The sequence below is a fragment of the Watersipora subatra genome, chromosome 2 (assembly GCF_963576615.1).
Source record: "Watersipora subatra chromosome 2, tzWatSuba1.1, whole genome shotgun sequence".
Classification (NCBI taxonomy): Eukaryota; Metazoa; Bryozoa; class Gymnolaemata; order Cheilostomatida; family Watersiporidae; genus Watersipora; species Watersipora subatra.
In genome coordinates, this window is record NC_088709.1 from 16,681,229 (window position 1) to 16,704,509 (window position 23,281).

General features: G+C 36.5%; 1 protein-coding gene across 1 annotated transcript; it reads left to right on the plus strand.

The window, feature by feature from the left end:
• The first annotated feature begins 21 nt into the window (after positions 1-21).
• Positions 22-22,988, plus strand: LOC137386941 (kinase suppressor of Ras 2-like). The gene is made up of 21 exons (XM_068073176.1): positions 22-116; positions 487-1,033; positions 1,238-1,378; positions 2,046-2,205; positions 2,954-3,154; positions 4,216-4,352; positions 6,704-6,867; positions 7,945-7,997; positions 11,126-11,264; positions 12,472-12,593; positions 13,779-13,904; positions 14,065-14,167; positions 14,297-14,377; positions 15,066-15,120; positions 17,078-17,259; positions 17,346-17,519; positions 17,637-17,730; positions 19,777-19,916; positions 20,738-20,878; positions 21,391-21,526; positions 22,022-22,988. Exons 2-21 carry the CDS (start codon positions 866-868, stop codon positions 22,184-22,186), a joined length of 2,682 nt encoding a protein of 893 aa, XP_067929277.1. The 5' UTR covers positions 22-116; positions 487-865; the 3' UTR covers positions 22,187-22,988.
• The last annotated feature ends 293 nt before the right edge of the window (positions 22,989-23,281 follow it).

Genomic DNA, 23,281 nt, shown 5'->3' on the forward strand with positions numbered 1-23,281 from the left:
AACTTGTGTTGTAAACATGAAATTGCATCGAAAAGTGTTAACCTCGCTAAAAGTCTGCGCCAGCTCGACCGTCGCGTAGGCGAACAACGGAATTCCTGTGAGAGTTAAGATCAAAGGTGTTCTAAAATATTTTTCGTTAACAACATCTGAAAATTATTATTTGTTTTAACCCTAAGTGTGTTATCATCTGCTGTCTAGCCTATGCTGACTATAATTTTGGAATACGGTGTTTCAATATCATAACATTTTGACCTACCCTTTAACGCTACAACTTGTGTTAGATAATCACGATGCAAACAGTCTGTTATACATATATATATACTTAATTATATGTGAATATACATGTAAGCAAAACACCCAGAACCTCCCTCAATACGTTGCCGGTACTATAGGAAATGGTTAACGTTTGTTTTACATGGGTAGCTTTGATTGGTTTGAAATACTCCTAGGAAGTCATTTTTACAGTTGCACGTTTTTGCTTTGTAGGAAAGACTCAAATAGCCATTTTCAATAGAATGCAAGTTCTTTACTCATGACATGAGTCAGCAACTTCAAAGAACCTGATGGATATATGACATGCCAGCTACGACATTGAGAGATATATTGAAGGGACACACTGTAAATAGATATCTGAAGAAACGTTACAATTTCCTTTATATATATTAGTTTTATGCGCTATGATCGAGCAAGGAGTAAACCACATAACCTTGACGATGAGCTGTTGCTGGTGGCTGAACACAGTATCTTCTAAACCAACACATCTACAGACCACGCTTGTACACCTAAACAGTAATAAACTTTAATTGTCTCAAATTGTATACACATTTGGTTTAGATCTTTTTATCATTTTGTCTGCAAGTGCTCCATGATGGATTTTTTGCCACCTCACGAAGAGCAAGTTAAAAAAGCGATGGAAGCATGCGAAAATTTACAAGCAATAATAGACATTTCAGCTTCTACGTTGCACAGCTTACGTATTTCCCTGCAAAGCAACCCTTCCAGCCAAGCATCTCAGGCTCTACGGGAAGCTGAGGTAAGAGCAAGCTCGGGTTACATATGTTTCAAGCTCTCTTCAGTCAGCCATTTGTGAAGAGTTGGCACAATGTGGTTCAACCTTTATGAAATTCAGTCATGTTCATCCAATTATCTTCTCACTTTGTTAGTAAATATTATTTTCTACATGAATAGAAGTTTATGTATGACTGTATGTAACATTATGATCAAATGTTGTCTTTAGACAAAATTAGTAAAGATGTTCAGCAGACAGCTAGTATCAAAGGCAAATGTCTCAAAGCACAAGGAGGAAGAGCGGCTGAAGCAATACCCTAATACAGAACAGTGGCTCAAAGTTGTCGGTTTGCAAACACAAACAGTAAAGGCAGGTTATAAAGTATTCTGATCAATTGCATTGCTGAAAAACTGGCAGGTTCAACGAATTGATTTTACTAAACAAAAATTAATTTTTGTTTAGTATTATTTGTGAAGTATGATACGTAGTCTACTGTAGAAAAGTGGCTCTTTAAGTTGACTATTGGTAGTGATACAAGAGCTGTCAATAGTGAAATTATAGCAGTGTACATATACATGTATATAGACAGACGTATATGGAAAGTGGTAGAAGTATATACTCTGTACACTGAAAAGTGGTAGAAGTATATGCTCTGTACTCTGAACACTGGTAGAAGTATATGCTCAATACACTGTAGCTTCAGTGGTAGAAGCATATGGACAATGGTGGATGTATATGCTCTATACACTGGACAGTGGTAGAAGTATAGGGAAAGTGGTTGACATATATACTCCATACACCGTACATCGGGAAAATACAAACTCTATACACTGGATAGCGGTCAAAGTACACGTTCCACACACTGTAGTGTGGTAGCAGTATGTATGTTCTATACACTGCAGTAGTAGAGGTAAATGCTCTATACCATACTATGGTAGAATTACAGGCTCCCTATATATAAAGTCTTGCCAGGAATGACAGCAATAGCTATGCTGTCAAAGTACTTAAGACTCTACATATGCTGCTGTATCTGCAGGGTCTCATCGCTCACGGTATCACACTAGACATGCTCTTGAAAATGACCCCTGAGCGCATCGCTGACACTATGAAGCGCAGCCATGCCCACCAGTCTGAGGTGGCAATTCTCAACAAAGCTCTTGGCAAGCTTCGTGCGTGGATGGAAAGTCAGATGTCGGGTATGTCCAATTTGCATTGTAGATCATAGACTTGAGGATACAATGAAATACCGCAGCTTATTCAAGCATTTTCGAGAATGTCAGGAAAGATCGTACCTTGATTGGCTATTTTTGTGGGTGCTCTTGACGTATCTTGCTTTATAATTCTGGAAAACCTCAAGCTCTGCTCTGGTACATCATGCATTAAAGATTATAAATATTCACTGTGCTTCCATGCTTCGAATGGGTTCGGAGTTGCTCGCTGCTAACAAATCCACACCTTACCGTTTCAATGATTCGGAGTTGTACTATAGATCTTCCAAGAATCGTGATGCATTCCTTAAAACAAAACTTAATAAAGTAGACTCGCTGCCGGGTCAAGGTAACTTTTCAGCTCATGTGTAGTCAACTAGTTGCACTAACTAAGCCAGGATGCCTGATCGGATGCTGAAATTTGTTTACTTTTGCCTGGAGAGCTTAGCCGAGTGTTATCAATTCGGATCCATCAGCAGTGAGTGTTTCTATAATGTCAAAGAGTACACTCAAAACGACTGCCTTCACACAAATTTAGCGAAGTGAAATGGCGTTGAATGCGTTCAGATTTTACCGTTTCTATGCTTTCCAAACCCATACGAAGCATGTAAATGCCGTGATTGAGACATGATTCTTGGGTTATTTATTCATTAACCCTGTAGATTATCTTTCTCTGCTCTTACACAACTTTTGCTCCACATTTCCCATTTTTTAAAATCTTGGCAATATGTAACAGGTACTCCTATGGCAATCGAGAAGCAGAGTGACTTATTTTGGACTGAGTCAGTTCTTGGCTCCCCACAGAATGTCAGATCTAACAAAACACTGCAGTTACAGTCTCCATCTCGACCTACTTCAACGAGCTCAGTATCTAGGTCATCAACATCTTCCACTTCATCTGAACACCAGGGTCATATCTCTAACAGTTTTCAATATGGTATGTTACTAGTCATCCTCAGACTTGGCACAACTTTTCATCTACTTGGTCATAGTGTAGGACACTAATTTCTATGTACATGTATATACATTACTTTATTGGCAATAACTTCATTTCAAATAGAAATGTTCTCCAAATTATGCCCTGCAACAACAATAAAACAAAAAAGGGCAGCAGTTAGTCATTAAAATCGAATAAATAGTTTGACATATAATGTTTAAAAACCTATCTCTGCTAAGAGATGATATATTAGGATATTCTAATAAAACTCTGATTGAGATTCAATGCTCATAGGTGGCAAAAGCTAAAAAGATTGCAAAATCATTACAGATTCGGTGTACTGCAATGATTACGTTTCTTTACTCACCTGTCTCTGTTCATTTTTTGGCATGCAATAAAAAACATCAATCCATCGGTTTTTTTGACGTCATCAAGCTGTTTGCACATGCGCTCGTTCACAAAAAAGCCGCCATATTTGTAAAAAAAAAACGATCGTTTTTCTTTTATTTACTAGTACTTTTAGGTGTTGTTTTGATACTATAATAAAAAATTGCAAACAAAAGCGTCGTTTTCAAACATTTATTGCAAAAGCTTCGTGTTTTTAACGATAAAATTTTCTACAAAGATGGCCGACAACGATAAAATTACATCACGAAAAAACGAAGGATTGTTGCCAATAAAAAATTATACGTTATAATTTATTTCCAAAACCTCACTTTTTTAGATAATGTAAAATATTTATTCTATTTGGTTTGTTGTCATTGTTCTCTACAAGCTTGGAGCCTTTAAAAATAATGTTCCGTTCAAAGGAATTGGGCTATTTAAAGTGCTTCCACAGTTGATGGAAGGTAGTTAATATGGTCTTGTTAGTATCAGTGCAGGTTACTGTATGCATATGTACAAGGCCAGGCTTCAAAGTAGTAAGGCAATTTAAAACTGCAAAGTTGCGCGCAGAACAATATCCTATAAATCATCTGCGCAACCATGTTACTAGCTGGGTGTTATACTCGCTATCTTCAATTCATTACCCTCTACAGGTTATATTGTGAAATGTGTTGCAGGTAGCTACAGTGGCACCCTGGTTAGCCAACACAGTTCTTCCAGTGGACAAGGCAGTTCCGTTGTTTCCTCTCCCCTTTTCAAAAATGGATCGTCTAGGTCACCGCTGCAACATCCCTCAACTCCGACATTGTCCAAGGTAATAGCACTTGTATATGACTGTCATTCTTCAAGGTAATAGCACCTGTATATGACTGTCATTGTTCAAGATGAGCAGCGCCTGTACAAGACTATCTTCTCATATCACTTCCTCCGGTAGAATCATTTGCTGTTTCTTTTTGAGAACGTTATATGAACAGTAAAATACATGTAAATTGCCTAATCCGCTCCAAGATCTTCCTAAACTTGCGTCTTTGGCTTTTCAAATAAAAAAAAAATTAACTTGACTTCATAATTTAATGTGCGTACAGTAAAAGGTTTACGTTATAGATGCATCTACTGCGCTTTTAAATGTTCTGCCATAGTGCTACATTTAGTAGTATCCACCCTAACAGCTAGACCAGTTTAAATGAATATTAATATTTGAATGGACTGGAATTGGTCAATGTTGACCAATAATATTGACCAATCTTTATTTAGAACACTACGTTGTCCGTCAGTCTACTTCCTTTAATCTCAGTGCAAAATAGCAGTGAGAATAGTCTCTCCGTGTACTGTACACACACACACTGCCTTTTCATGCTTCAAATATGTTTGGAGTTGCCCGCTGCCGACGAAGTCGCACCCTGTCATTTCAATGGTTCGGAGTTGCACTTTATAGATCATTCCAAGATTCGCGATGCATTCCTCAAACAAAGCTGAAAGAAGACTCACTTTTCGAGTATTCGTCACTTTTCAATTCATGCCTAGTCGACTAGCTAAGCCTGGATGCCTGATTGAAATTTTATTTTTGGGTTTCTCATTGCTGTGCTAAATATTACAAGTTATTAGCAGAATTTCTTACTTAGTGTACAGGTCTTACTCCAGAGTTCGCACGAACGGCTGCAGCGAGTAGCAGTAGAAAGTTTTCATAGCATGGAACCGCATGGTTTTGCTCAAATCTTTTTACCTCTACTTGGAAGAGCTTAGCCAAGTATTATCCATTCGGATCCATCAGCAGGGAGCGTTTCTATGTCAAATCGTAATATTAAAGTGAATGCTTTTGCACAAACTTAGCGAAGGGAAATGGCATGAAATGTGTTCAGATTTCTATGATTCAGATTGGAAGTAACTCCAAACCCATTCAAAGCATAGAAACAGTGGTAATGAGATCTCCATTGCTTGTCTAGTGTGTGTTAATCAAGTGTCTCTGCACAATTTATCAGTTTCACTTGAGGTTATTCTAGGAAAACAAAGTACTTTCAGAGGAGGATGTTAGATATGAAATATGCCCAGGTTTGTTGTCACATAGCCTGATAAGCAACACGTAATATGAAAGCGTATGTAAGGAGATATGCTGTTTTCTGTGTGTATCAGGTTAAGGTAACTCTCTAACACACTTGAATCTGTAACCTGGTTACTAATATTAAACAGGTAGACATTACTTGAACACAAATTTTTGGTCTTTAGAGGAGCTGTTTATCAAGCTTACAAAAAATGGAATAACTCACTCCTTCGGAATGTTTTTGATGATATCAGTTTTTGGAAGAAATCCAAGAACTTGCCAAGATATGTAACCTAGTTAATACTGTGTTCTGTTTTGGCGAGCTGTTCAGTGTTCAAGTGTTATATAATGTACCCCCAGCTAGTTGCATGATCATGCAGGTATGATGTAACTTGTATGGCTGACAGTTATTGTTGATTTTCTGCTATGCCACGCTTTTAAGCTGCCTAAAAGCTGTCGTTCCTTTGTGTAATGGCTGTCTGTAGCTATGGGCTTTATATAAATACTCTGACCTGTCAACTATTTTTTGAAAAGCCTATAAATATCTCTGAAGCACTTGCATCTAAATGTAACTACCATTTACGATATGTCATTACAATTGCATAATCTGGGAGTTATCTTGTTATTCTTCTGCGTGAGAAGATAACTTTTTGCCTGGGTTCTAATTTGTGTGTTTTATAAATTTATCGGGCATCTGGTTCGGTAATCAGTGTTTCAATATAGATCATATCTATAATATCAAGTTTTTATGATTGTTTTATGCTGGTAGTTTTTATATGTAACGGGTAGGTGAAACTAGCAATGAAGAATAAAGGGAGCATTTTACATTTTGTAAGGCTGATGAAGTGTTTGTCTGTATAAATGTTTTCAAGCATTGCATCAGTTTTTTACTTAAAAAATTCGTTCAATAGTGAAATATTTTGAGCGCCAATATAAATCTTTTGAAGCATTCATTCAGTTATTTTACTAAAAATGTTCCGTTCAGTCGTGAAATATTTTAAGTACAATAATATTCAGAGTCATTGTGAAGCATAAGTTTTGTCCTGCCTTATGTCAGGCGCTGGCAGTCTGTCCTAACAGTTCTAGTCCATACAGATGGATTATCAACTATCTAACGATTCCTACAGGGTAAGTCGAGGCCAAATACTCCTCCCCCTCATCGTCGAAATGTTTTTACGTTTCCGACCAACAGCCTCCAGACTGGCCTGAGCAGTGTTCCTTCTCAAATTAGCCACAGTTTGTCACACGAACCTCCAGACGTCTGTCGCACCCCTATCACTGATCCTATGATGTAAGTATTGCGATTCTATGGCTCGCCAAGAAATTGGCGGATGAGCAAGTATTCACACTGAAGCTCTTGCTGACTTCTGGTATATATTTGGTCTCTCATAGCAGGTATAGATATGTTGGTTCATAGCAACTCATTTAAAAACTCATTTTGGCATGGACACGGTTGCACTGCAAGCAATATATATATTAAGTAGTTTTTAAACTACGATCGGAGTCTTTTGCGTGTGGGTTCAGTGGTTGAAGGTATAATCTCTATGATAACATGTAGTAATAAACAATTACAAAGTAAATCTGTCTGCCATGCGTATCATGTGTATTATGATTTATACATGTAGGTTGGATTGTTTCTACATGTAGGTGTTATTGTATCTACATGTAGGTGTTATTGTATCTACATGTAAGTTGAATTGTATCTACATGTAGGTTGTACTTTATTTGCATGTAGGTTGAATTGTATCTACAACATGTAGGTTGTATTGTATCTACATGTAGGTGTTATTGTATCTACATGTAGGTTATATTATATCTACATGTAGGTTGAATTGTATCTACATGTAGGTTGAATTTTATCTACATGTAGGTTGTATTGTATCGACATGTAGGTTGCATTGTATCTACATGTAGGTGTTATTGTATCTACATGTAGGTGTTATTGTATCTACATGTAAGTTGAATTGTATCTACATGTAGGTTGTACTTTATTTGCATGTAGGTTGAATTGTATCTACAACATGTAGGTTGTATTGTATCTACATGTAGGTGTTATTGTATCTACATGTAGGTTATATTATATCTACATGTAGGTTGAATTGTATCTACATGTAGGTTGAATTTTATCTACATGTAGGTTGTATTGTATCGACATGTAGGTTGCATTGTATCTACATGTAGGTTGTATTGTATCTACATGTAGGTTGTATTGTATCTACATGTAGGTTGTATTGTATCTACATGTAGGTTATATTGTATCTACATGTAAGTTAAATTGTATCTACATGTAGGTTGTATTGTATCTACATGTAGGTTATATTGTATCTACATGTAAGTTGAATTGTATCTACATGTAGGTGTATTGTAGGCAATCAAGTATGTCAGTTGATGAAGTCTTGTCTACTCATTCATTGAAATCTGGTGAGTCTTATGCTTTTATTTTCAACCTTTTCTGAACTTCATTTCAAAAACTGCATTTGTGAACAGAACTTTTTTTCATGCAAAACTCTAAATGCCGCTCTTAATTGTGACCCGTGTATATTAATAATAATAATGTGGATAATGAAAGAAAATTAGATAGAAGTCATTGTAAAGTTGTTTTACGCTATTGCTCTCTTCAGGTGGCATTCGGTGAATGTAGAATATATGTATTATCATCATCATTGGAAACACGTAGTTTCATAAAGAATACTAGAGAACAGGCACTCAAAACACTTGATGATCGCAGATCTATATTTACTTGAAACAAACTTGTATTGATTAACTAACAGTTAAGTACTCTTTCTATTTGATATTATATATTCTTTATACTTCTGAAGAATACGAATATTATTACCTATATTTTAACTTTATATTATATTAGATCAATACCCAATATCAAAAATATTTTCCAACAGAAATTGCGTTTTACTTACCATATGCAATATTTATTATTTTAATTTTTAAAGGAAGATGTATATTTATATATTTGATTATTTTTATATTTAGCCAGCGTGTTTGTGTTGGCTGATACCTACTTATGCTAATTCAATTATGAATTTGAGAAACTCAACGGAAAAATGTAAGCTAATACACAAAGCAAATACTGCAATGATTTTTTATGATAAACCTTTTGTAACGAACTCAATATTTGTTTGTTGAGGAAAGGAAATAATAATAAAACGAACTTTATAAGCTTATGCTATAAATTTATATGAGTTTTATAAATGTAATAATTATTTAACAAATATAAGAGTGAGGAATAACTAGTAACTATAACCTTATACAATAGTACAATACAATAGTACAGTAACTATGTTTTTCTAAAATGTGATTAATTCAATCACAAATTCATGGAATTTGGAAGAAAAAATGTGCAAGCCTATACACAAAGCAAGTACTGTAATTAATTTTGGTAATAACTTGCATAACAGACTAACTATTCATCTGTACAGAAAAGAGAATGGCACACTATATTCGTACTAAATAAAAATATTCCTACAAGTGACAATGTTTTAAATCAAATTGATTAAAATTAGTTACAACCAATTAGATTTAATTAAAATAAATAAAGAAATAACGTAAATAACTGTAAACAAAGAAAAGAGGCAGTTTTGTTCGTATGTAATGATAGTGACACGCAAGCTAAGAGTCCAGCCTGCTAGTATTTTAGCAAGGGCTGCATAATTATTTGCCAAAATAATTCACAGCATGGTGTAGCGTAGTGGTTAACTTCCTTCATGTTTACAGTCCTGAATGTTCTGAAATTGAATCCTCTGCCAAGTGAAATTTTTGTTTCCAAAGCCTTATATATATATAAAAAAAAAAAAATTGTTTCCTCACCCCGGATACCCCGTATGGGTGGTAAATTCTGCTCTAACTCGGGTCTCCTACCAGAGACCTGGGAGTTTGAGCACTCGTCTCAAGATCTTAGCTGTTCCCAATAGCGCACTTTTCTGCAACTCACCTGAGTTGATTGTTGTTGGTATTTGGGCAAGCCACATTTTATGCGCCGGTGTTATTGCGCCCAGTGCCCCAATCACTACTGGGATTACGGTTGTTCTTACATTCCAGCATTTTTCAATTTCTTCTCCAAGAGGGAGATATTTTTCTACCTTTTCTTTTTCTTTGCTGGCTATATTGTAGTCATTGGGTACTGCTATATCTATTATAGTAGCCCTCTTGTTCTCCTTGTCTACCACCACTATATCTGGTTGGTTTGCTAGGACATGCTTGTCAGTTTGGATGTAGAAGTCCCAGAGGATCTTAGCGCGGTCATTTTCATTGACCTTACCAGGAGCTTCCCACCAGTGTTGTGGTTTATTAAGGCCATACTCATCACATAGACTTCTATACACAATACCTGCGACATGATTATGCCGCTCAGTGTATGCGTTCCCTGCTAGCTGTCTGCATCCACTGATGATGTGTTGGATGGTCTCAGGTGCATCTTTGCACAGTCTGCATCTAGGATCGTCTCTAGTGTGATAGATTTTCGTTTGGAGTTGCCTTGTTGGGAGCACTTGCTCCCAACATATATATATATATATATATATATATATATATATATATATATATATATATATATATATACAATGTAGATTGAGTCAACATAAAATACTTCTATACACAATACCTGCGACATGATTATGCCGCTCAGTGTATGCGTTCCCTGCTAGCTGTCTGCATCCACTGATGATGTGTTGGATGGTCTCAGGTGCATCTTTGCACAGTCTGCATCTAGGATCGTCTCTAGTGTGATAGATTTTCGTTTGGAGTTGCCTTGTTGGGAGCACTTGCTCCCAACATATATATATATATATATATATATATATATATATATATATATATATACAATGTAGATTGAGTCAACATAAAATATTTGTAAGCGCGCAACACAGTTTTGCCCTGTTCATTGTACAACTATTTCAAACCGCTAAAATGTTGTTTTCCTGATATTTGACTCGATGGTGAAAATATTTTACTTAATAACAAAAGAAATGCATGCTCTCATTGATCTGAGCAAATATTTTGCAGTTATAACCTTGTTACAAAAGTCACCTGCAAACGTTTATTTGAAATATTCTTTGTTACACTTACAGATTATCCCAGCCATCTTACACAAGTTAGGCAAACAGCAGTGAAATACAATTTTATGAATTGTCTGCTCATTGTCCTATATCAGTTGAAACAAAATAGAAAGCAATTATTATTTCATAAATTGTAATACAAATGGTTTATACTAAATGAGTTATTTGCCCATTGAACGATCTACTTTAAAGTGCGTTCAGTAAATGCTTTTCAAATCCAAAAGAATCGTTTCATTTGCCTGTCCGAGAGATTGGCGAATTAACACTTTTAGAGTCACCTTTGCAATTCTGTGTCCTTCGCCAAAATTAGCAACTAATTCTAGCTTTTCATTGGCATAACAATTTTCAAACGAGTGCAAGTAGGTCTCTTATATATTCAGAAGATATCATTATCAGATCTCATACATTCAACAAAACACGAAGTAACTTTAGCTAACTCGCTCTACCTTTTTTTAAATGTTTAATTTATCTCATTTACAGATTATCCCAGCCATCTTACATGCATGGTGCCTAAACACCGTATAGAGCACAGGTTTGAAACTAAAAGTTTCAAACTTGGTAGGTGTGACCTGTGCAAACGACCTTTGACCCTGGTCGCACGAGTCTGTCGAGATTGCAGGTGAGTGCTTTTTAAGAACAGGCTGCTTATTATAGTACCTCACAACTCGTAGTGTAGGATAACATGAGATGTAGTATATGTTTACATGAGGTTTAGTATATTTGTGGTATGTTTTTAGTGTGTAGACTATCATTGGTCAGTTCTGTAGAATTCACACAAGGTATGTGGCTGTACTGTTACAATCTTATAGCGGAGTAATAAATGCATATTGTTACTTAGCAACACTCATACGCTGATAATCTTATTCAAGTATGTTATTATACTAGCTGTGCCTCACAGCATTGCCTGGGTATTAAAAATCAGCTTATAAACAATGAGAAGTGATGAGATTTGCTTACCACTTGCTGTCAATCAACTCTCCAGCAAGTGGCAGGCCATTGCTAAGTGGCCTGGCACGTTGCCAATGGAAAATTCCGCTAACCTAGTTAGTAAGCTTCAAATGCCGGTAGGCAATAACATTGCGTCAGCATTGTTGCCCAGCTAGGCTATTCTAATCATAGCTATAGCTGGAATGCAGACATACATACGACATACAGACATCAAACATACTTTGAGAAATATATATATATAGATTGTCAGTTGATGTGAACGCATGATGTATGATACGCTTACCTTGCTGTGCACATCTTTAACGTGATCGTTACATGAGTAGTAACTACTCTGTCAAAATTGTGTCTCAAAGAAGTATGATAAAAAAATATTTGTTTCATCCTTGGCCGGTCTGGCGTTACCGCTATAATTAGATAGATGAGAAAGTGCAAAAATAAACTTTAATGTTATTATCTAAATGACATTCTGCAAATTGTATGGAGAGCAACTGGTTTATAATCGGTATGGCAGAGTGTAGATGCTATAGATGCCATACTGGTGACTGGTGTGGATGAAAAGACATGTTGTGGCAGCTATTGATAATGTCATACACTGACTGCCATAGAGAAGTTGGCATGTTGTGGCAGGTATCGATGTCATAAAATGACTGATATATAAAATGGCTTGTTACAGCAGGTACATTGCCATACAATGAATGGTATAGATATAATGGCATACTTATGCAGGTATAAATGTCATACAGTGAATCGTATAGATATAATGGCATACTTTGGCAGGTATATTGTCATACAGTGAATGGTATAGATATAATGGCATACTTATACAGGTATAACTGTCATACAGTGAATCGTATAGATATAATGGCATACTTTGGCAGGTATAAATGTCACAAGGATTGCGAAAAGAATGTCTCACAATATTCTTGTGGTCTCAGTGATGAGCTTGTCAAAGAGGCAACCAAGATATACAACAGAGAAGGCTCTCGTTTGAATATTCAAGGTGGGTGTGAAATAACAACGTAGAGAGAGCAACATGCCATTAGGTTTACTGTTAATCCGTTAATCCTTCTGTTCAGTCGCACTGCTCTAAGTCGTCCATGCGAAGGTTGTCCAATAGATTTGATGTTTGATGCTTTTACAGATTATGGATTGTAGCTGAACTAAATAAACTAATTTTTCACATGATAACGTCATTGCAACGTCATGATGAACTCACAGCAAACTTTTGTACCTATAGTATAGCCTTAGTACTCATAATATGGTCATATCTTTTTGTGTTTACAATTACTAATTATAAAATAGTTTGCATAACTTTCATTTAAATACATGTTTTAGCTAATTAATCAAGTTGAATGATGCTTAAACAGATATACTGAACGATTTTTTTCAGGTCATCATTGATTATCATACTTTTCGGACTATAAATCACACCCCTATATAAGCCGCATCTGCTTTATTTTCCAAAAAACGAAAATAAAACGATACATAGGCCGCACCTTTGTATAGGCCGCAGAACTCAAGATGGTGTTTTTTAACGCGGCAGCAACTTTGCTGTTTAAAATGGAACAGTGCCTGACGGCACTGTTTCAAATTAACCAACGCTTTTTAGCCTAGTGCCTAACAGAACAGTACCGTTACGCTTTGTTTCATTTTTTCTTTCACCACTAGAAGCGCACGTACCGCAGATTCTGGTTTATGCGCTCTAGCGGTGAAAGAAAAAGCCACAGAATAGCTGCACCCTTACATAAGCCGCATTGCTTGAATCATCAGAAAAAAGTAGCAGCTAATAGTCCAAAAAGTATGGTAAATTTTTTTGTCAGTCTGAAAACTTGAGTTGTCTCCTCCCGGTAGTATGCCTTAACCATAATTGATGTTATGTCAACTTTATTTATTTTTTCCGAGTATTGATGAACCAAACTATTTTGACTTTGAATGGTTTATCCATAGAAACCCTCTCGCCGTCTTGATGCTGAGCTTTAAATACTTTTGGTGTAGTTTGACTTGAGATGCAGACTATCCATTTTCACTTTGAGTTAGTATCTAGTAGCATAATTGTTGACTCACTTCAAGTTTAACGTAGCTGTCATGGAAGAAAAACAACCCCTTCTTTTCACAAATTTTTACTGCCTTTGAAAAAGCTACCATTTCTTTACTTGCGAGTAACTTAGCTTTATTTTCTTGTCAGGTTCTCCTTCGCTGAACAGCAATAGTGGGTCGCTACACGCAGCTTTCCGTAGACCGTGTGGATCAACGTCTATACAGGACTCCAGCTCAGCCTCAGACTACTCATCTTCGCCATCGTCTCCCCTGTGTAAGTCAATCAGTCCAGGCTCTGCTATATCAGGTATTTATCTCCTTTGTTTTGCTCAACGAGGTCACGAGGTTAATCACTGCTAAAGCATTAAGGTGTCGACTTGCTGGAACATAGAGACGCACGGTATTGTATATATCTCTTTTCTATATTGTTGTAGACAGTTCATCGTGTTCCACTCAAGCATCTCCAGCTAATTTCCAACAAAAGTTCACATTTCCTGTGTCTCCTCATGACCTCAAAGAGACTCGACCACATTTTATGTGAGTTTCTAGATTTTTGGCAATGATCCAATTTCAATCCTTTTTAGCTTCTTATATTATTGTGTTTTTAGCGCATTCATACTGTTAGTTTATCACAAATTGTCAAAATTGTTTGATGAACTTTTGTAGGATTGGCGAGAAAGATCAGTTAACTAGTACAGTCAGCACTATTGACTCACAAGATACTGTCACAGCGTCTCGTGGGACAGTGTAAGTTTATATTCTCTTCTATTCCACCTACTCTAGTGTAAGTCTATATTCTCTTCTATCTCACCTACTCTAATGTAAGTTTATATTCTCTTCTATTCCACCTATTCTAGTGTAAGTCTATATTCTCTTCTATCCCACCTACTCTAGTGTAAGTCTATATTCTCTTCTGTTCCACCTACTCTAGTTTAAGTCTATATTCTCTTCTATCCCACCTACTCTAGTGTAAGTCTGTATTCTCTTCTGTTCCACCTACTCTAGTGTAAGTCTATATTCTCTTCTATCCCACCTACTCTAGTGTAAGTCAGCATTCTCTTCTATCTCACCTACTCTAGTTTAAGTCTATATTCTCATCTATATCACCTACTCTAGTGTAAGTCTATATTCTCTTTTATCCCACCTACACTAGTGTAAGTCTATATTCTCATCTATCTCACCTACTCTAATGTAAGTCAGTATTCTCCTCTTTGTCACCTGCGCTAGTGTAGATGTGAGTCAACAGTCTCATCCTTCTCACCTGCTCCACAGTTAGTTTCTATTTGTTCACATGTGTGTCAAGTATGGTGAGCTTGTCAAGATTGAGTGAGATTTGACCAACAACATGATAGCGTATTAGACTCGCTGTAACTTGTCTCCAAGTAAGTTAGTTGCCCATTTTACATTGACCGTTAGCACTTGTTTCTGTTTTTAGAGAACTTAACACAGATTGCAGAGAGTCTGAAGGCAGTGACCAGACAGTTATAGATGTAAGTTTGTTACATCCCAAGCTATTGTCATTGTGTTGCTAAACTCACATAATTATGGCAATATCACTAGGGGGATGATGTGACATGTGACGTTGTGGTGTGAACTCTTCAGATACAGAACAGTACAATACTTTTCAATACAGAACAGTACAATACTCTTCAATACAAAACATTACAAACTCTTCATTACAGAACAGTACAGAACTCTTCTATTTAGTAAAGGTCAAGGTAATATAGCGTGGTATTTGTCGCCTCGCAGCACTGTCTTTTACCTGCCATCAAAAATCCCTACGAAAGGCATGATCTTATTTTGTTCAAAACCAGAAAAATAGAAAGGCGCAAGTGCGCCACTAATTATTGTTACACCGTAATAAGGTGAAATCTCACTACAATTGAATGACATGAACATTTCCTTAGAGGATATGTCGACATGAAGCAGTATTGTTGCACTAATGTTTCTACATTAGAGATCCTAGAAGTGTGTAATGGGTAAATTTATGCTATGGCCTTGACATACGTGTATTTATGTATGTGTAGATGATGCAAATAAAGGAATTTTCTACATTCTAATTTTGATATATCAAGGAAATCCTGGGAGCTTCTTCAAATGTTAAAACTATCGTTTATTTAAGAAACTTAATAAATAACGGGATAATCAATAAAATTACAAAAAATAACAAATATCATTTCATCGTTACGCTAAAGACATGATAATTTTGGTGTATCTTTGGTGAAACAGGAGATTGATGGCGCATAGGCAGAGGTAGTTTAAAGACAGCGCTAGCCTAAATTAGCTTTTGTCAACTTTATCAGAACATAACAATATATATTGTTTATATTCATATACAATATATATTGTTTATGTTCATATACAATATATATTGTTTATATTCATATACAATATATATTGTTTATATTCATATGCAATATATATTGTTTATATTCATACGCAATATATATTGTTTATATTCATATACAATATATATTGTTTATATTCATACGCAATATATATTGTTTATATTTATATACAATATTTATTGTTTATATTCATATACAATATATATTGTTTATATTCATATACAATATATATTGTTTATATTCACATACAATATATATTGTTTATATTCATATACAATATATATATTGTTTATATTCATATACAATATATATATTGTTTATATTCATATACAATATATATTGTTTATATTCATATACAATATATATTGTTTATATTCATATACAATATATATTGTTTATATTCATATACAATATATATTGTTTATATTCATATACAATATATATTGTTTATATTCATATACAATATATGTTGTTTATATTCATATACAATATACTTTATGTTGTTTATATTCATATACAATATTTTTAAATGTTATTTTCGATTATCGTGTCTAGCTTCTCCACTTTCTCTCATTTCTGCCTTTTCTGCGCATCCCTTTTTTTCTTATGATAATTTCTGAGAGACTTTACAGACTTATAAAAGGATTGCTCAGAGATGTTTTTGCCGTTTTTTCTATAGTTTTGTGCCTTAATTCTAAGAAAGTCATTGCCTTCTTTTTTTTGCACAACTGCTACCACTTGCACTAATTTTGAGTCCATGATTTTTAAACAAACAAATGAAATACCAAGTACTCTTTAGTATTATTCGAACACTGTAAACCCACAATATGTGAAGGAGAGCTGCACACATGTGCCAAGAAATTTTGGATGTCACATGTTGTCATTTTTTCGAATGCTAATTTAAATAATCACTAAAAGTTGACGTTATGTCATAAAAAATTTGTCTGCAGACTCGATCTTAAGTTAAGGCTTGACTGTTATTTGAAAGTATTTATGCCGTATTATATGATATATATATATGCATGATTAGCTTGATATGATTAGCTTTATTACTGACTGGTAGTGGTCTGTACCACAGGCTATGAGCTCATGTTTACAGAGTAATTGTTCAGAGAGAACCATGCCTGAGCAACTTGAGAGGAACCTTAGATCTGAAGATGCTGTGGTTAACATGTACAGACGACCGAGTCTTTCCAAAACTTTCGAGGAGTGGATTATTCCATATGAAGAGTTATCAATCGAAGAGGAAATGGGAAGGGGACACGTCGGCACTGTTTACAAGTAGGTCTTTCAGTGTCATGGGGTTACTTCTTTTCTCTAGCTTATCTGCCAATCTTTGACTGATGATGATTGCTGGTTCTTTCTAGAGGTCAGTGGCATGGACCGGTAGCAATAAAAGAAATACCGATAAACCCTGCTATAGACTACAATGCTCAAGTTCGTGCGTTTAAGCGCGAAGTGGCGACCTTGAAGAAGACAAGGCATGAGAATGTGGTACTATTTATGGGGGCGTGTATGAAACCTCTCGCAATAGTCACAAGGTATGTTGGTTACTTGGACTTTTTACTGGGTGACTAGTTGATGGCTGGTTAGTTCCAGGTCTCATTTGCATCTATTGCTGTTTCATCGGCATGACGAATAGTTTCTTTTTGTTTTAGTTTCGTTAACGGTGATACGCTGTACAAGGAGACAAGAGCTCTACCCCGCTGGAATCTCACAAAAGTCACCAATGTTGCTTCTCAAATAACCCAGGTTGGTTTCAAGGTTTTCTCTGAAGACAGCATGGTTACGCAACTGCCTTACCTTATTCTTTTTATCCTTGAATGGTACATCACTCCCACTCTCCAAAGTACCTCGTTACTTCTTAGACTGAAAGTATCCCATCTATTTGAACTGTGCTAGCCATTAGAATGTCGCAAACTCACATACCTACATGTATGTGTCATTTGGTCAACTAACCGTGTGACCTGTCATAGCAAGGGGACATTTAACACCGAAAGTTTGTCCAACAACTGTTTCTTGCAATCAGTAGCTTTCTGCTAGGTGGTCAGGTTGTTCGCCAACGGTTTTCTACATGTGGGCTTTGTATGACCAGGTAGCTAAAATCTTTACTTACACATATACACATGTTTGCTGTCTGTACTTGTTTACTATAGGCACATGTTTGTAGTCTATACAGGTTTAGTGTTGACCCACATTCGCTCTCTGTGCAGGTTCTCTGCCTGCGCGTGTTGGCTGTTTAAGAATGAGTAGTGGCTAATATATTTTTCCAACTATATTGGAGCGTTTGTTAGTATTGAAAATTCTAAAGTAATCAGTCATCCACTACACTTGAGTTCATTCGCTGTCGAAAAGTATAATAAACAAAAGTTGAAGTATAAGTCGCTTCAGCTGTATAAGTAACCAACAATGCGCTGCTAGTTTCACCATGCTGACAAGTACTCCACTTGTAAATACTGCGATGCTCTATTCTCTATGGTTTTTATTAAACACTTTTAAAGGCGTGGTCACATGAGCACCGAACCGATGTAGGATTGGTTCGGAGGCTGGTTCGGTTCGTGGCACATGTCACACGGCAACCGAAGTCACTTCGCTTCCTAGATACCATACGTATAGAGGCAAGACACTGTTTCATTGGTAGTTTTCATGTATTTGAGTTAAATATTTCTATTATAAAAAACAAACTTTGAGGAACAATTATAAATTATAATTACACAGCAGATTTATTAGAAGATCGTTCAGCTGCTCAAAATAAATCACTCGATACAAAGATTTTGCCAACCCTTCCCATCAACATAATTATATTTTTTATTAACATATGAATGTTTCTCTATGCTGAGTACATAACAAACAAAAACAGTCTTTATCATAGTACTGTGGTTTTACATAAATAAATCAGTCAATGATACTTCACCAGGATGAATATGACACATTACTTATATTCTACACGAAAGAAAATCACAACAGTTCTCTTACATTTATGCAAAACTTAAGCGCAACGTCTTACATCTATGCAACACAATCACAAGTCCGGGTGAGCCTTGTCGTAAATTGCTTCATGTTGTTTATTTAACGAAATAAAAGTATCGTCCCATTTCTTTTTTAACTTTACTCACACGCACGTAAGAAGAAATGTGACGCGTGCTCGCTAGAATTTTAACCAGCCAATAAGAGCAAGGGTTCGGCCACGAAATTTCGACCAGGACCGAAATGGTTCGTTTCGGCTAGAAATGTCTTCGGTCGAACTTTTTACAGCTTACAGCAACGTCATTTTGCGTCATTTAGTTCGGTTCGGCGCTCGTGTGACCACCCCTTAACTCTCTTGTAGTCGGTAAAATATGACATGTTACCTCCGTCGCAAAGCTAGGTTTTGATGAACTGCAGGTTTGTTTGCATTTTTGTTGCGAGTAACATTGATTGTTGTTCGTGACTAGTACACTTGCAGTCCCGTGGGCCGTGAAAGATTGTCATATGTAGTAAGTACGTGCACAACTATTCTTAGATGTGGAAAGGTGATTGAGTGGTGCGGATTGTAGCATATTCGGGTACACATCCGAATATGTGGGTTTGATTCTCATCTGGTGCAATCTTTTTTCCTAACACTCTTACCGTGGCTTGTGACAGACCGACTGACAAACACGACTCTTATTATAGTAAAGATTGATCGGCAATGTGGTCATCGCTATCAGCACTCAGCAGTCTTCAGTAATTTTGGCTCACTAATTTGGTACATGCCATGGTTGGGTCTAGAGTCCAGAACACTCAGATTGGTAGTAATCTCAACACATTTTTTCACAGGGTATGGCTTATCTACATTCGAAGGGCATTATTCATAAGCACATCACATCTAACAACATCTTTGTGGAAAGAGGAGAAAAAGTGGTTATCGCTGATTTTGGTGTACAAAATGTTGCCCGTCTTGCCTGTCCACAGTCTAGGTCAGTGTTCTCTCATACGAGCCACCACTAGTGTTGTCCACTCATTTACTAGGATTGCTAGCATCACTCTATGATTGTCATGCTCTCCAAATAACATTAATCTATAATAGCGATATTTGCACTAGCATCACTCTATGCTTGTCATGCTCTCCAAGTAGCATCAATCTATGATAGCGATATTCTCACTAGCATCACTCTATGCTTGTCATGGTCTCCCAGTAGCATCAATCTATGATAGCGATATTCTCACTAGCATCACTCTATGCTTGTCATGCTCTCCAATTAGCATCAATCTATGATAGCGATATTCTCACTAGCATCACTCTATGCTTGTCATGGTCTCCCAGTAGCATCAATCTATGATAGCGATATTCTCACTAGCATCACTCTATGCTTGTCATGCTCTCCAATTAGCATCAATCTATGATAGCGATATTCTCATTAGCATCACTCTATGCTTATCATGCTCTCCAAGTAGCATCAATCTATGATAGCGATATTCTCACTAGCATCACTCTATGATTTCTAATCAGCATTACTTATTTATTAGGTAGCAACAATTTTTGCATCATATTCTTTAATTCGTTTCACTCTATGTTTTGTTCACTCTATATCAACTTCATACATCTTGATGTCATTCCTCAATGCTGCCAGTTTTAGTACCTGTGCTGACAATTCTTTATATTGTAATTGGGCTCCTGGCTCTGAAGGTTATCATCTTATTACAGACTTCCAGTCCATTTAGTTCGCACTGGGTGCTATGGCACCGTGATGATACCATAAAGGCCTGTTCTGGGATCAAAACTGTTTAAACATTGTAGTCGTAGCAACATGATGAAGATACCTAATGGCTGGCTCAGCTATCTTTCACCCGAGCTCATGAAGGCCTTGAGAATAGCAGATCCAGGCGAACTCACCGTTGAACTTCCTTTCACCAAAAAATCTGATGTCTTTGCTTTCGGGTAGGTTTGCTGCATAAGTGTTCATTGTCACCACAGTGAACACTTATTAGGGAACTCCGGTATAAAGGGCTGGCCACACAGCTACTGAGCTGAAGTTTCCTATGTTAAAAAACAAAAAGAGAATGCTTTAAACCAATGAGCTTCACTCATGCTTGTTTCGATTAGGCGGAACTGATGTTTGAGTTTATTTTGGCAATTTTACACTATCGAATGCAATTGTAACTTCGTTCACGCCAAGGTAAAACAGAAAACAGATGCGTTTGTGCTTGCTGACATGGCATCAATTTTAGTAAATGTTCTTTGATTCTGGAGCAATACAATTTTTGGTTCTTTTGGTTGAAATATGACCATTTCACATTTTTGGGGTCTCTTTGCAACATTTGTGAAAGTTGTTGAGTTATCAAGTTGGGTGACTAGACACAAGCTATTGTAAACCTGGGTTACAATGATTCCCGTCCACCATCTGCAACCAACATTCACAGTAGTTGAACACGATGTAAACTTTCTTGCAGAACCATCTGGTATGAACTATTATGCGGAGATTGGCCGCATGCCTCTAACCTCGCCGCGGAGCTTGTGATATGGCAGGTGGGCAGGGGTCTGAAACCCTCCCTCCACAACATGTCTAATTCAACCAAAGAATCCAAGGTAATTCTGAGGACACTTTTCTTGGGCTTAAAGTGCATCATCACTAGAAATAGATTTGTTTTATTTATCAAATGCAACTTTGAGGTATTTTTAAGAGCTGGTTTTCAGAAAATCAATTTAACTAAAGCCACTGTTGTCCTAAATATAACTCCGCTACCTGTAGGGTGTTATTTTAATTTTCAAACATTTTACAGACGCATTTGAGGTTTTGATTGCATTATTTTCAATGGCTTCGCATGTTCAGGGCCTTTAGTTCTGCTCTGTTCTTTCGATTATGTGCCACTCTAAGCACTTTTGTTGTCTTGCATACACTTACTTTTTCTACTTAGCCTTTTTAATGGCCTTATTTAAATTTCTTTTAGATGAAACATTCCAATACACATATATGTACTTACAGTGACCTTAACATGTATAAACCTTCCTGTATACATACATACTTGACCCTCAGCGGGTATCAAGTAGCACAGATATCGTTAAGGTCTTCCTCTGTTGCAGGACATCATTATGCATTGTTGGATGTATTCTCCTCCAGATCGGCCATCTTTCTCCGATCTCGGAAGCATGCTGGAACGGTTGCCAAAGAAAAGGCTCAACAGAAGCCCTTCCCACCCACTCCAACTATCACGCAGCATTGACTCATTTTTCAAGCTACTTGATTAGCTGCCCTTGTGATCGATCTCGTTATGGTCAAGGCGACACCTGAAAACCAATATAAGATGCATACATAAGGGATGCGTCGATGAACCCTTTAGCATGCCTACCATTGACTGAGCCTTGATTAAAGTGTGCCTAGTTTAGGACAGGCCATAGTTATGGCAAGCCTCCCGAAGGGCACTAACTTTATGTCCAAACTAGGTCATCTTTAGCCTTGGTTCTTTTTCTTCATTCCTAATGACATTGTTGTGCAATATTTTTTGACATCTCGGAGGAAATTCTGTTGAATGTTAGATCCTTCGACCAGATCCTTGTTACTGTTAAAATCCGTGCAAAATATCAGCTCGTTTGTATGCAGATGTTCTAGTTATTCAGATGAGAATATTAGTATAGTAGGGGTGCGTTAGAGGGCAGGGCAGGTTTGCGGGTTCCCCTCACCTGCTGTTTTAAAAGATTTTATCTTTGCCGCTAAGTTTTTATCTAAAGCGTTGAGTACATTTTCTTGCTGAACACTCAACTGTATATATTACTGTTTATACTCCGCCCATTTTATCAGACCTTTTTTCAAAGGCTCTTTAACTGTTGCATATTATATTTTTTTATTTTGATGTATCTTAACTTTTATGAGAGACATCGTAAGATACAGAGTGTGTTGCGATGAATGTTGCCACAACTTTCATAAACAATCATGTGAGTGCCGGAGATATTGAAGGAGTTATGCTACCAGAGTATGAAATGTCGGATTTCTTAGTGATCTTGCCTGTGATTGAACTGCTGATATGTTAATAGATGTCGCATTTACTACCGAGTCTGTTTTTCCCATTGCCAGTTTTGATCTATAATCATAGATATTGAACTAGTAAGTTTAGGGCTATGTTTGAAAAGCTATAGTCCAGTATTACGAAAACAATTCAGAACTAGAATGGAACATACATACCATTACTAATAATTACCAATGTTTATGTCATTAATATCTTTGAACATACTGCTTCTGCCTTGTCTAACACTCAAATTTATTTTCTGGATTCTCCGTTGGAAATGAGCATACTAGGGAGCTTTCTAGTACTAGTACATGTTCCTTAGTAACAACTATGCATACAA